Here is a 14,846-nt window from a genome sequence, read left to right on the forward strand (position 1 = left end):
TTTTATCCCTTGCCTGGATGAAAAAGATGAAAGATAAAAAAGTCTGAAGATAAAATTTAATTTTACAATCACAGGATACAGAAAGAATGGGGAGGATCCATGGGTTCAGGATGACTGGGTTTGTTCAGCAGAAATGTACTGAACTTTCTGATGAGTTGGGATTTTCAAAGAATAAGCATTTGGAAAAGTGATGAAATCCTCATGCACAATTTGAGACTGCATGGTAGTAATTTAGCTGATTTAAATATGGCTGATGAACTATAATTAATGAGGCCAACTTAATTGATCAATGTTAAGTTTATCAAAAAGTCTCTAGTAAAGTGCCATGGAGTTCAGTACTTTTCCCATCCCAGGAGACATTTTTGTCATTGGTTTAGATGGGTATACAGGAAGGCAGGCTTATCAGATCTGCATGCAACGTAAATCTGGGTGCTTGAGCAAACCCAGTAGGTGATGGAGTCTATATCCATTGCGCCTTCTACAGCCTTTAGAAAGCTGGGTCACAATCAAGATGAATCAAATGAAGGTAATTTTAAAGTCCACATTCATATTTTTAGAAAACAATTACAAAAGCTCAGGTTGGAGAAAATTAATGGAATTTTGGGAAAGGATCTGAAGTTTTAGTGTTCTATAGTGGTAATTAATTATCCTACTGGTCTTTTTGTTTGTCAGAACCATCTTTGGTAGCGTACTCAGTTCTGAGGGTGACATTTTAAGAAAGCACTGACAAAATTAGAGCATTTACAGGATGGTAAACAGACTAATGTAGGGTCTGAGAACAATTTTGCATGAGGAACCGTTGAAAGAATCTGGAATGTATATCTCAGAAAAAATAGAATTAAAAGTGAAATGCTAAACATTTTCTAAGGTCTGAAGCATATGCCCATGTGAAGAGGCAAAATTAGTAAGCATTGTTGAAAATCATAAAGAGGTTCAAAACAAGGGAAAATCTAGTGATGAGAACTGCCTAAGAGTGGACCTAGTCTCACCAAGCAGGAAGCAGCTCATTTCTGAATATGTTCACATAGAGCTGCATATCAAGGAAGGTGTAGAAGGGGTTCCTGAATTAAGCAGGAAGTTGGACTAGAGACCTTTAAAATATTTATTCTAATTTTTAGATGTTCTTAATCTCTGCCTAAGTATCATAGAGCTTTGAGTTAAGAGCGAATGGCAATATGGTTCACCAAGCATGCACCCTACAGAATCTCCTATGTTTTAGTTACTCAATCCCACCTATACATTATCGCCTCTAATTTCCATATTTCAAGAAATAAAATAACTTTTTTGTAGCTAGAAGAGACACAAAAGACTGTAAAGAATTTGAGTAGACAGCATTAAATGATGTACTGAAAATGCATAGAAAAATAATTATCCAGATTGATAAAATAGAAAATTCACATTATTAAAGAAATTTTAAAGAAACAGGATATATGCATCATGACTAGGGCAGTGCAATGTACAAAGAAAAACATAAAAATTGAAAATCAAGTCCCAGCTCTGCCTTTTATGAGCTGTGTGCCCTTGCGTAAAATTGCTTAACTTACCGGAACCCCAGTTTCCTCACCTGGAAAGTGGAGATAATAATAGGCATCATATAGAGTTTTATGAGAGGTCGAGTAAGGGATATAATACCAGTGTAAATAACTTGTTAACTGTGAAACACTTTACAAGGCAAATGGTATCTTCTCTGATGCACCAGGCTTAGTCACTCCTTGAAACATACTGTAAAAGACTGGTCTCCTAGGACCTGTCAGCTTGTGTTACCAGTATTTACTTAGGTCTAGATCAGAGTGTCTCTCTCAGCTATATCCTAGCTTTTCTTGAGTACTTGGGCCATCTTTTGCTCATTCTTGTAACCTGACAACCAATAATAATACTTGGCTAAATAAATAAATGTTGATAGAATGAATAGATATACGGACAGAGGAATTATAGTGTTTTTCGTAATCCAAAATGAATAGCTGAAAATAAATTTCTATGGATGCTCACACTATGTTAACAAGAAGTTTCCTACCAAGAGAGGGCAATTTCACATACTTGTTTTATTTTTTTTTTGTCATTTTAACTTACAGTAAAAACCTACACTTGGTAAAATTAATCAGGAGAAAAAACTGGACTCGGTCAAATTTTGTGTGTGGGTTGGTTGGTGCAAGTGAAGCATATCAGATTTCTTATATTATTTTTTAGATAACAGTGTTGCTTATTTGATAATTTTTTCTAAGAAGTTCAACGATTTTATAATAATCTCCCTACATTCGACAGTATCTCTTTGAACTTATTCTTTAGCACAGTTTATCATCCCTATTTTTCAGATGAATACTGTAAACAAAGACATGAATTGCCTTATCCAAAGCCCCCAAACTTGTTCCTGGATGGACTAGAAAACCAACCCTCTTCACACAAAGTGCATCTTTCTTTCTGTTAGTCAGTGTTCCTTCCCTCTTTTAGATAACTATGGATTTTAGGGGCTGAAGTTCAGCTCAATATGGACCCAGTCAACTGTTTATTGAGCAGTGTGCAGGCACTGTCATTTGTAATGTTACGTTAAGAATCATCAGAAATTCTGATAAGTGCAAGCACAGTAATGCATAACATTTTAATTAATGTAAGGACTACTTTCTAGGTTAAAGTCAAGAAATAATACTAAGAACACTAAATTGTGAGTAAGTTGGTTTCTAGGTTCTGACAGTAAATCAAAGCTACTTTTGTATAGACTCTGTAGCCAACTCTGCCCTCAGACGCTCCGGCCATTCCCACTACAGCCGCTGAGAACCACATGCATGCACTAGTGGGCACAAACTAGTTCTATATTTATGGATGTTTATTTTAATTTCAGAAAATGGGAAGAATTTTGGTTGGTAGTAAATACAGGTCTGCTTACAGCTAGAATAAAAAAAAGGTGGGCCTCTGATTTACACAGGCAATGTAAATAACAAGTTCTAAAAACAGAGAAGGAGTTCTGTATCATTTCCTACAGGGTAGGGAAATTAGTTTGACTACTGTGCAATGGAAAGGGCATTTCACAATCTTTCTCCACTCCACACGCCTGCCCCCTCCCTCACCCTCCCAGGCCCGGCCCCATTCATAAAGTCACCTCAGAAGAACTTTCCTGCCATATTAACTGTGGTTGTTCTTGCACCTTACAGGAAAGAGTTCTGAAAGAAAAGGACCTTTAGAAACAGCAGCTACTCACATCTATAATAATAATTGAGGCCCAACTCCAAATTGCCTCAGACATATCACTAAGGGAAGCAGCAAAAATCTCATCTATGGGTCCCAAATACTTCTTTCCACCAAACACAATATTTTTAGCCTAATCTTAATTGAACCTTACGGTGCTCAATGAATGGATAATTTTTTATTTTTTATTTTTATTTTCACCATTCTTTAACTCATAAATAGTAGTTTCTTTGTTTTAGGATGTGTTTGGGATTCGTATACCCAGCCAATTCTATTTTCAAAGGTTTGAGGTTTGATCTTTTTTTTTTTCCCTCCAAGTAAGAGTCATGATAAATATAACCCTCATTCTGCGAAAATATTTCAGGTTGTCTACTCCGCCTCATCCCCCCACCTAGATAATCTCTCAGTTTCCTCCCAGTTGAGGAAACAGAATGACTAATGAGTGACAGATGGACAGTTCACAGATACAATACACTCTGTAATCCAGGAGCCACAGGTCTTCCTATGTGTTTAAAGGGTTAGGGCTGGAGTCAAGAGTCTGCAACGACAATCTTTAATTGGGAAAAAGGGAAATGCCCTCGTAAATGCTCTTTCTCCACCTCCCTTGTTCCTGACAGTAAGTAATGACACAAATGTTCTAAAGTATTCCTCTTCAGTTTTATTTTGTTTAATTCAGTCTGTCATTAGAAAGGCTTGCAAGTTTTAGGCCCGATGATTACTCTCGGTGGGAGGAAGCAGTGCCTCTGCAGACTTGTGTTCTAGACAAGCGTTCTTTTATACAATGATGGGGCCTGCCATCGTAAATGAAAGGCTCTTTAAAGAGCAGCGAGGGACTCTTTTAAGCAGACTGCTACCACGTGCTTGTAACCCTCCAGCATAACTTGCGAGGATGAGACAGCAGTGTGTTCTGCTGCAAAGGGGACTATTGTCCTCGTTAGCCTCAAGCAAGTTGAGCCTCTGTTTCGCTGAAATATAGTAGTATTTCCAAAGAATTTTCAAGCAGTAGTTCCTAAAATTCTGAACACGATAAAAGGATTAAAATAAGGGGCTTAGAGTGTGGAATTTAGAACTCTACCAACCCCTCACCCTAAGTCAACATCCTAAATCCCAAAATAAAACTCTAAATCTTATGCATTGGAGGGAAAATAATAAATCACAATTAGATCTAAATTAAATAATCGAATGCACATTAATGAAACGAGTGTTTATTAACAAACTCATAAGAGTTTGAGTTTTAAAATTTGTGACAGCTGAATTCTGATGCATTTGTCTGCATGAGGAAAAGGAAGAAGGATGACCAAAAATTATTAACTTGATTAGAATTTAAGAGATTTTACTGTGGCCCATTTTAAGGCCAAGGAATGTTTTGCCTTTTGAAAAGAGAAGATTAACACAGCAGGCTTCACGTTTTTTATATGGGCTGCTCAGGTCCGCCTGGTTTGTTAAAGGGCTAATTTTCATTCTAAATCCAATCTGTAGATGCAGTCATAAAATAAATACCTTTGTTTCTCTGTATCTCATCTACATAAGAGATATAATTTGAATCTGAGAAGAATCAAATAAACCAGATTAATATTTTGGGGGCAAAAACATGTTTACTAGTTCAACAAAGCCAAATGTACCTAAGGGAAAGGTCAAAGGATACTTCATTCCCTGCTGAGCGAATGCTCAGGAAGCACATTTGTCTACATTTTCCTGTCATAACAGGAAGAGTGTAACTTCTTCCTTTCCACAATAGCTTAGGTTTTACCTCCTAACTCCAATATTTTCTCCCCCAGGGCCTTCCAAATCAATCCTTGCAAGACAGAAGGCTGTCTCCGTTATAGTTTCCAAACAGTTACATTTGTTGAAATCTTATTTAAATGTTAGTGATTTCTTTAGTTAAACTGTTCCAATTTAAAATTAAAAGTCAAATTTCCAAACATTTAGATTGGTTCTCTAATTCTTATTAATGGTCCAACATATTTCAAAAGAAACACAAATACACATTACATATTATTAATTTTTAATTTATTTCCTTAATGATGTCATTTACTTTATTTTTTTAAATTTTTGCCAAAGCCATTATCCTCAGAAAAAATAAAAGTTTCCAAACTACCTTCAACAAGAATACATTGGGATGTAAACTTTAAAAATACCCTAATAATTTTTGAAGTAGTTTCATTTTGAACTAAATGTTAAAGAAGTGCAGACTGCAGAGGACATGGCTTTTGAAACAATTAGCATCATGTCTTTTAATCTACAATTTGGAAGAAACTTCTCGGTTTATGTGGTCTATTTATAATGTTAATATTTTTAGTGTTGGTTTCTCAGTAATACAATGTCACACAGTTTGTGCATTTGCAAAGCTAAAGGTGACTTGTAGCAGACAGAGTGGTGTGTGCATGCATTCCCAGAGGTGAAAGGGGCCATTCAGTATCAACTTTCTACACAAAATGAGATATAATAAATAAAAGCATTAGATTCTTTTTAAATTACAGTTTTAAGTAGAAATTATATGAGATACACAAATTAGAACTGGAAACAATAAAAACCCTTGAGGCCCTCAAGTTCAAAGTGACAGAATTCTAGAAGTGACAATTATTCTTTTCCTTGTGAAAATGTTGGCCTCTCTCAGATTTCCTACCAAAGGAAAGTGAATGAATGAGATTGACGGGAGTTGGAGCAATATCTTTCTGGCGGTAAAGGAGTAGATCTAGCTGACATAAATATAAAATATCATGCACCGAACGGGATAAATAGTAAATGTGTGGCACACTATTGCTGTGATCCTACTACATGGTGGGGAGACTATTTGTGAATTGTTTTCAAATTGCTAAGGGATAAAATGGAAATAAATGGCCTGAGGTCACAGCTGTTAAACATGCATCTGAGCATTCTGCCTACTGCTTTTTTTTTTTTTTTTAATTTGGAAACTCTTAGAAGTATTATTTAGGTCATTTTCCCTTCTGGTTTTCTTTTTCAACTCTTCAATCACCAGCAATTCCAAATCTTTGAATAAAAACTTTTCCCTTGGTAATTTTAAGATGAATAAAAGAATGATTTAACTTATATGCATGAGGAGCTTTTAAGAAGGCATCCCCAATATGTGGCAATATGTGGCAATGACCCTATAATTCAATTCTGAAGGGTATGATGTCCTAAAATATTACTATGACACACCGTAATTTTATTTATAGGAAATAAATTTAGTATAATTTTTAATACAAGTGTTGGGGAGGCAGGCAGCTGTTAAGAAATGATACTAAGAAAAAATGATCATCATCATCATTATTATGGGGTATTCGCAGGCTTATTTTGGATTAAAAGATAGGAAAATCAATAATTTTTCACTGAGCTTTTTTTCACTAGGTCTGAAAAAGATTCCAGATACTTCTTGATTAACAAATATAATTCTTCTACAGTATTTAAAGAAAAACTCACAAGTCTGGAAATTCTGTTTGTGGAGGTGGCCAAAAAAAGTGCATTTGGCAGTGGTGACTGCATCTTCCATCTATTCTCCAACTTATGGTTTGGAATTCACCAAAAAATTATTTTTTTGAAGCAATTAATTTGTATTTTTCAATTATCCAGTTACTCACATTTAAAGAGTGAATGTATCTCTCTTTCAACAAATTTTCTATTAGGTTATTAAGATGTAACTCCCAAATTTAGAACTGTAATTAACTTGGTGAAAATGAGGAAAAAGTAAGGAGTAAAATTTTTTCTTTTTAAAGAGTCACTGGAGGGAATCTATACATCTCTTTTTATTTTTCAGTTTAGTGTCGAATAGACCAGATTTAATTTGAAAACACATCAGTATGTAGAAACTGTCAGAAGCTGCATCTACACTGAACACATTTTTCCAGCTTTTTTCCTAGTTCATCTTATATAATTTATAATTCATATGAAGAGACTGAGATGGGGACATAAGAAGAGGGAAAGTTAGAAAATGTAACAGCTATGAACTCTGAATTCTTTTAGTCATAAGGGGATTCTCCTGTTCTATTAACAGGAGAATGTTGCTAATTGTCTTTAATTTGTGCTCCAGTTATTGCATTGATAATTACATGAATTTTTGTTTGCTGGCAAAAACTATTAGTGTGCCAGATCTGATGAAAGAAAAGAAAACTTAAGGCATTTAAATATATTTCTTCCTTAACTTACTATTTTAAGCCCTAACTGTGTTATCTGACAAATATTTAAATGTCTTTTTATAACAAGTTGCACAAATAAATTTGGGCTTACCTCTCCTATCCTTTCAAAGTAGGAAAGCTGAAATTTTCAAATACAAACATACAAGTAAATAGGTTTAGGCTAAGCATGCCTAATTTTTATATATCTTTCTTCCTAATATAACAGATTTCTAAATATATTGTTTGTAGAAAGAGTCATATAAGGACAATATTCATTTAAAAACTGTTAAAAGACCCAAAATTACAGCTAAATAAGACAAATGCATTCAAGTGTTCTATACCACCAAAGGATGACTACAGTTAATATATCTTACAGTTTGAAATAGCTAGAAGGAGGATATTGGATATTTCCAAGACAAAGAAATGATAAATGTTTGAGATGATGGATATGCTAACTACCCTGATTTGATCACTATACATTATACATATTAAAACATCACTGTGCACCCTATGAATATGTACCATTATTTGTTAATTAAAAAAATTTTAAAGACAAAAGAAATGAAACAAGCCCCCCCAAAACCATCTGTTCATAAAAACCAGTTTGTTGTTGAATTTTTTAAACCTTTGCATATATATGTTATTGTAAAATACAATAAAAGTGTCACAAAAAAAAGTCTAACTGTTTCAGGAGCGTGATTAAAAATTGGTACCATGTGAAAGAGGGTAAAATTGCCTAACTGATGGAGGTATTTCAAGGGTAAAAACAAATGCCGACGGAGAGACTGAAACTGTAGTGTTAGCATAAGCTGGAAGCTGGTAGTGATAAAAATGGCGAGGAGTAGTTAAAAATAATTTGGTCAGTAACATATATTTGAAAATAGGTCCCACAAGCATAAAATTTAGGAAACGACTTCTCCCCATCCTTGTCATAAATCCTCTGCAAACATCCTGTGTGATCTTTCCTTCCTGTCCACAAACTATCCTCTCTGCATCAGCTCGCTCCTGCTCTGGTATCATTCTCTGACCCCTTGTTGGCTTCTGAAGTCTCCTTTGTGCTCCTGCTCTACCTGTTCCACTTTTCCATCCATCTTCTCAATACCCTTTTAAAATAAAACCCTCATGAAATGAAGGTTTAGGTAACATTCTTTATTGTGCTACACAGTACAAGAGTTGTTTTGATAGAAATCACATTAACTATAATAGCTAATGGTTCAAAGAGCCTGAGTCTTAATAGGAATAGCTAATAGGTAAATTTATTGAGCACTTATTATGTGGTGGGTGCTTTACATTTATTGCTTCATTTAATTATCTTAAAGACCTAATGAGAAAGGTACTAACTTTTTTTCATCCTCACTCTAGTGATGAGGGTACTGCTGAAGCTCAGAGAGGCTAAGTAACTTGCTAGAGGGTCATATAGCTAGTAAGTGGCAGAACTGGGACAAGAACCAAGTTTGTGTGTCTCTAAAAACTATGCCTCTTAGCCATTTGATTATACTGGACGCAGTATAATGTAATTGGGAAAAGTAATGACACAAAACCATGCTCTTAGTTATTATATTACACTAGATGCATCATGACATAATTTTAAAGAGCATAATTTGTTTCGTGTTGAATATGAGAGATCTGGGCTTAGATCTTGGTCACTTCCCAGTTTTAACTGTACGATCTTGAGCCAGTTATTTAGAACTTAACAGGACCTTCGAAGCTTTGCAATATCTGTGTCCTGTCTAACATCCAATCTTTTCTCTCATTTCTCTACAGTCGTACACCAGGCTTAAGTCCCACTGGTCTTCCTTCAGCTCCTCAGTCAAGCTCTTTCCTCTCTTAAGGAACTTTGCAAATACTGCTTCTGGAATGCTGTCACCTGCCTAACTCTGAATCATCTTTTAGCTCATCTTTTAGCACTTCCTCAGGCCTTTCTCCAACCCTGATGTAAATAAAGTACCTCCTATTATTCTTTCATAGCACATATAAGTGAAATTTTTGTTATATATTTTTATATTTCATGTCTGTTTAATTCAATCAGGGGTCCATAAACTGCAGCCTACAAGTGAAATCCAAACGCCCTGTTTTTGTCAGTAAAGCTTTATTGGAGCACACCCACACAGGTTCATTTACATATTGCATACGGCTTTCAGACTACTAGGGCAGAGCTGAGTAGTTCAGACAAAAACTATACGGCTCACCAGGCTAAAAATATTTGCTATGTGGTCCTTTACAGGAAAGGTCGCTGACCCCCTAAAGCAGAAGATAAGCTGGATGAGATTCTTGTTCACCATTGAATACTTAGTGTTAGGTACACTGCAGTCTAGTAATATTTGTTGATTTCACAGATAAATGAATTATTCAGCCATAAAATGGGACTGATTAATAAAAATTAATTGTAATTATATATATATATAGTTCTTGGTACATAATTGGTAACTACTTTTATTAGGTTGTCTGAAAACTTCTGTAAGATAAATTAACAATTCATAATGTTATTTTTACATAGTTGCTTAAGAAATCCGTGTTGTCTAGGCCTGAAACTAAGAAAGAATTTTTGTAAACTTGGAAATGCCAAAAAATTTTTTTAAACAAAAAAGGCTGTCAATTTTTATTCTCACCTAAACTATTTTATGTATTGATGTTTCTGAATTTGAGCTGTCGGTTTTTATTCTCACCTAAACTATTCTATGTATTGATGTTTCTGAATTTGAGCTGTTCCCTACTTCCATTATGAAAGACAGCTAAAGTAAAAGTAAAATTCAATTTAAACAGCCATTCTATTTCACAACAGTTTTATTTCTTAATGATATACAACTTATCACATCAGTGCTGTAATATTTCATTTCACACTTGAAGTCGGTATTTCTTTTTCTGGAAAAAACATACCTTGTTCTGTGTATAGCTAAATAAACAAGTGCAATGGCAGAGCAGTCTTTGACAACTTTTAAGAAAAGATGACAGTGAACCATTGCGTGAGGTTCTACTGGACAGTCTACAGTGGGACAGCTTCAAAGAGGGCAAAGCAGCTAACATTTTTCTTTGCAACATGTGAATACACAGTTGAAAGAAAGCCCAGGTTATGGGTGCCTCTACACAGTATGATATGCTGTTTCGGATTTGCTGGTTTTGTTTATTAGAAGTGACCTACATAATTTAGGCTCTTTCCCAAATGACTCTTACAACTGCTCTCACAGTAGGTGAGAGGTGCACGAGACAAGCATTTATATGTAAGATGTTTGAAATTGTCAATAGCCTCTAAAATAATCACTGAAATATATATTAAAACATGGTGGATTTCAATTTTACTAATTCTGTTTAAAAGTATTGAACTTACAGGCCTACCGTATCTAAAGACTGGAGAAAAGAATAAATATACCCTAAATTCTAAAGAATAAAATCAAGAAATCTGTCTTCAGAATTTAAAAAAATGATAAGTCAAACTAAGCTGAATTTAAATAAGTTTTCTTCTTCTAAAGTTATTATGACTTCTAACATGGATGAGGGTAACAGCCGCTGTAGCTGCAACTATATATAAATAAAGAAAAGATATTCAATTATTAGCTCAAAAGTACGATATTAAAATTCTTTTTTTTTTTTTTTGAGACAGGGTCTCACTCTGTTGCCCAGGTTGAAGTGTAGTAGTAACATGATCGTGGCTCACTGCAGTTTTGACATCTCGGGTCCTAGTGATCCCCAAGTGGTTGGGAACACAGGTGCATGCCACTACCACACCCAGTTAATTTTTTTTTTAACTTTTTAAAATAAGAGATTGCATCTCCCTATGTTGCCCAGGCTGGTCTTGAACTCCTGGGCTCCAGTGATCTGCCTCTCAAAGTGTTGGGATTACAGGCATGAAATATCACTCCCGGCTTTAAAATTCTTGTATCCCTAGAAATCCTGTCATTTGTTACAACATGAGTGAAACTAACTGGAGGACATTATGTTAAGTGAAATAAGCCAGGCACAGAAGGACACATTTTGCATGTTCTCACTCGTGTAGGAGCTAAACTTTTTTTTTTTAATTGAACTCACTGAGATAGAGAGTAGACTGATGGTTACTATAGGCTGGGAAGGGTAGCTGGGCATGGAGTGGGGAGGGGATAAAGTGAGGATGTTTAATGGGTACAAAAATAGGTAAAATGAGTAAGATCTAGAATTTGGTAGTACATAGGGTGACTACAGTTAACAAGAATTTATCATATATTTGAAAGTAATTAAAAGAGTAGAATTGGAATGTTCCTAATACAAAGAAATGATAAATGCTTGAGGTAGGTATACCTCAATTACCCTGATTTTGATCACTACACATTGTATACCTGTATCAAAACATCACATGTATCCCATATTATATATAACTATTATGTACCCATAATAATTAAAAATAGAAATTAAAAAATCTTGTATCCCTGTTTTTTCTAATAAAGCATAATAAAAGCTCATGAATTCAACCTGCAAAAATTTTCTTCTAACTTTGCAAGCAAAAGAAGATATAATGAATATCATAAACCTAAAAATTATCTGGTATTGGTAATAAAGTGCAAATGCTAACTCATATGTTTTTGACTATACTCAAAATAGGTTCTGGTCCAAATAACAAGGTCCAAACAGTGTTACATGACATTCAATATTTCAGTCTTAATTTCAATTTCAAGCTATAGGCCAATTAAAAAATAGCGGTTTTCTATTGACACAATTATTGCTTTTTGGCTTGATCCACAGCAAGAAACGATGTGCATGAAAACACTAAAGGAATCACCATAAATCTTAGTATTAGTCACCCTCTAGCTAAACATGCAGCCAAAAATAGTTCAAGTTGTGTGTACCCGAAAATATATAATAATTTAGAGGAATATAAACTTGAAAACCTAAGCTTCTCTACTTTTTAATGGCATACTGACTTTGATGCAAGAAATAATTAATTCCTATTTATTATAATTTACACATGAAACAACATTACATTTAAAAAAATGAATCAATCAGTTCTAGTCCTATTTGCATGTCCAAGAAGACAAAACAGGACAATAGAGGACATGAGTGTATCTACATTTGTGGGGAAATTACAGTCTGGTGGTTGTCCCCAGGGCTACTGTGTAGCCTTCTTTGGTGTAACTGAAAAATAGGCAAAACACTCTTCTCTTCCACAGTCCAGAAACGTCTTCTCTGCAGGTTCCATGATCCATATGAGATGGTTGGGACCCAGCAGTACTATAATTTCTCCCAGGACCATTATTTGATATTTAACATTATACAAACTACCCAGCTGTCCTTACATAGCCTAACTAAATCCACTCTCCCCAAGTGTGAAGAAAAATAGAGTCAAATTGCAGGCATTCATGATATACAAGTCTTTAATGCTGAATTGAATATTTGAATGTGTAAAGTCTTCACAATAGATTAATTGTATCACACAGACACTATCATTGGCATTCTAGAAAAAAATTATAACACCATCTGCCTCTCTGTTTATCAAATTCAGATTTAACATGGTATGAATTAACTGATAGTGCTTGCCTATATGTTTTAAGTTATTAATATCTTGTGTGGGTGTTTTCTTTGTTGTTGTTGTCAGCACAATGTTAAAATGTTTGGATGTGTTTCAAAATCTCATTTATTATGAATAAAATGAAAGCCATTCTTATACAGGATATTTATCCTATATTATAAACCTTTAAGTGAATGACCACAAAAGGTCTAGTTCCCATGAATATAAGAATATCTTTGTTTGATGATGCGTGCAATGTAGCAATATTATGCTGATTAACTCTTAATTATCAAGCTATTCATGTCACACAACTACACTTCCCATTTCAAATTCGTGTTGAAGTAAAAAGTGAATAATCACAAATGTGTAAACTATGTTTCTGACAGATAAAGTGATTTTTTTCTCCTTTACATATAAGAGACTATCAGCACTTTAACTGGCCACATTTAATTAACCCAAACTTCTCTTAATAGATGTTTACAGATTCAAGATATTTTCTGTACCCTTAACATATGTGGAGAAAATGTAATTAATAAATAATGATACAAAATAAGTTTACTCCACTCACCTGTCTGTTACGTTCATCCATAATCCTCGTAATCTGAATCTTTTTTCTCCCCATAGTCCCCGTTTTTCTTCTCTCTCTCGTCCCTGAAATTATGTATTTTTTCCTTCCTTTTCTTTCTCTTTCCTGTTTCCTCCAAACAAATCTCCTTCTTCAGCACTTGCACAGCTCAGTTCCCAAATTCCTGCATTCGTTCCTGCTGAACAAAAAAGAAAAATTAAATACCACTCTAACAGCAAGTCAGTTTCATAAGAACTATCATATTCTAATTTTATCAAGGAAATAAACTATATGGAGCTAAAGCAATAAAATGAATAAAAATAACTTTTTTGTTAAAAGTATATGGTATATCACAGACAGGAGCAGATCAAGTAGGAATGTTTTATTTTTTAACAATTAAAATGATCTCATAAGTAATTTAACAAGTCATTTAAATGATGCAAACTATGCTTTTTTAAAGACTAACACTTGAAATGCATTTTTTTTGTAAAAAGTTTCCTAATCTTTTTAATGAAATTAGGTGACAATTTCACCCTTCTGTTATGAAAAATTACCCAAATCAGAGAGTTAATGAACCTTTATATACCTGTGTATGCTAAGTAGGGCAGCTAATTCATTTCTGAAGGGAAAACAATCTCCTGTTTTGACAGCAGAGGTGATAACGTCCCTCGTTATGCAAATAGGATGGACAATTATGAAAGCGCTATATGATATATGTAAATGTCAACTAATTTAAATCTAAATCCTTTAATCTTACTTTAAAAAAATTATTGCTGTGAGAACACCGTAAAAATAATATGGAATATTTAATCTTAGATTACAAGCATCTATCAGCAGTGAGATCTTTTCTTTTTGAAAGCCCTTAAACTACATCTTAGATAAAAAGAATCAAAAAAGATAAGCATTGATAGAAAATAAATGGTGCAAAATTAAGATTATTCTTCAATTTATAACCATATTTTTTATAACAAGCCATCCTTCCTTTAAATTTAAATATTTAGAAACAGACATATCATGTCTTTGTGGAGTAAGATACAAAATTGCAGAAGCTTCATATTACATACTGGAGATCTCTGGGTCATGAATTAAAATTAGAGAAATGATCATCAATAACATGAGATAAGCCCAAGAAACCCAGAATATTAAAAGTATATACTTTACTTGGTTTTAAATTACATCTGAAAATATTTGAACACAACAGAAGTTAATTGCTCTGAAATGTGAAAGTTAACAAGAAAGCATTCCACAATGGTTTCTTCAGGCAACAGCTCCAATTATTCTACTTCGTTTTAGGTCAATGAATGCAACAACTTTACACACTGCTCAGAATTTCCCTGTTTATTTTAGCTGGTGTCTGACAACGGACCTGATAAATTCCCACATGTATTATGTAATGCTAAGCCAATGTCCTGGCTATTTAATAGATTGTTTGGCTCCAATTCAAAGTTCTTGGAACAGGAAGGCTGTTACACATTCGGTCTGACCATGAGCTGTCTTCTGATTTCTTTAATTT

At 34.2% G+C, this 14,846-nt stretch overlaps 1 protein-coding gene across 29 annotated transcripts in view; it reads right to left on the minus strand.

Moving 5' to 3' along the window:
* MEF2C (myocyte enhancer factor 2C) overlaps positions 1–14,846 on the minus strand; it is a 167,163-nt gene that overhangs the window by 91,146 nt on the left and 61,171 nt on the right. For 16 of the 29 annotated variants that reach the window (XM_063664967.1, XM_063664964.1, XM_054489537.2 and 13 more), the window contains one exon: positions 13,337–13,529. In XM_063664967.1, coding sequence (XP_063521037.1) covers positions 13,337–13,390 — 54 coding nt within the window. In that variant the 5' untranslated portion in view covers positions 13,391–13,529. Of the gene's footprint in view, positions 1–13,336; positions 13,533–14,846 lie in introns of all 29 variants that reach the window. The other 13 variants (XM_063664966.1, XM_054489531.2, XM_054489538.2 and 10 more) reach the window with 1 other exon arrangement.

This window comes from Pongo pygmaeus, chromosome 4 (genome assembly GCF_028885625.2).
Source record: "Pongo pygmaeus isolate AG05252 chromosome 4, NHGRI_mPonPyg2-v2.0_pri, whole genome shotgun sequence".
Classification (NCBI taxonomy): domain Eukaryota; kingdom Metazoa; phylum Chordata; class Mammalia; order Primates; family Hominidae; genus Pongo; species Pongo pygmaeus.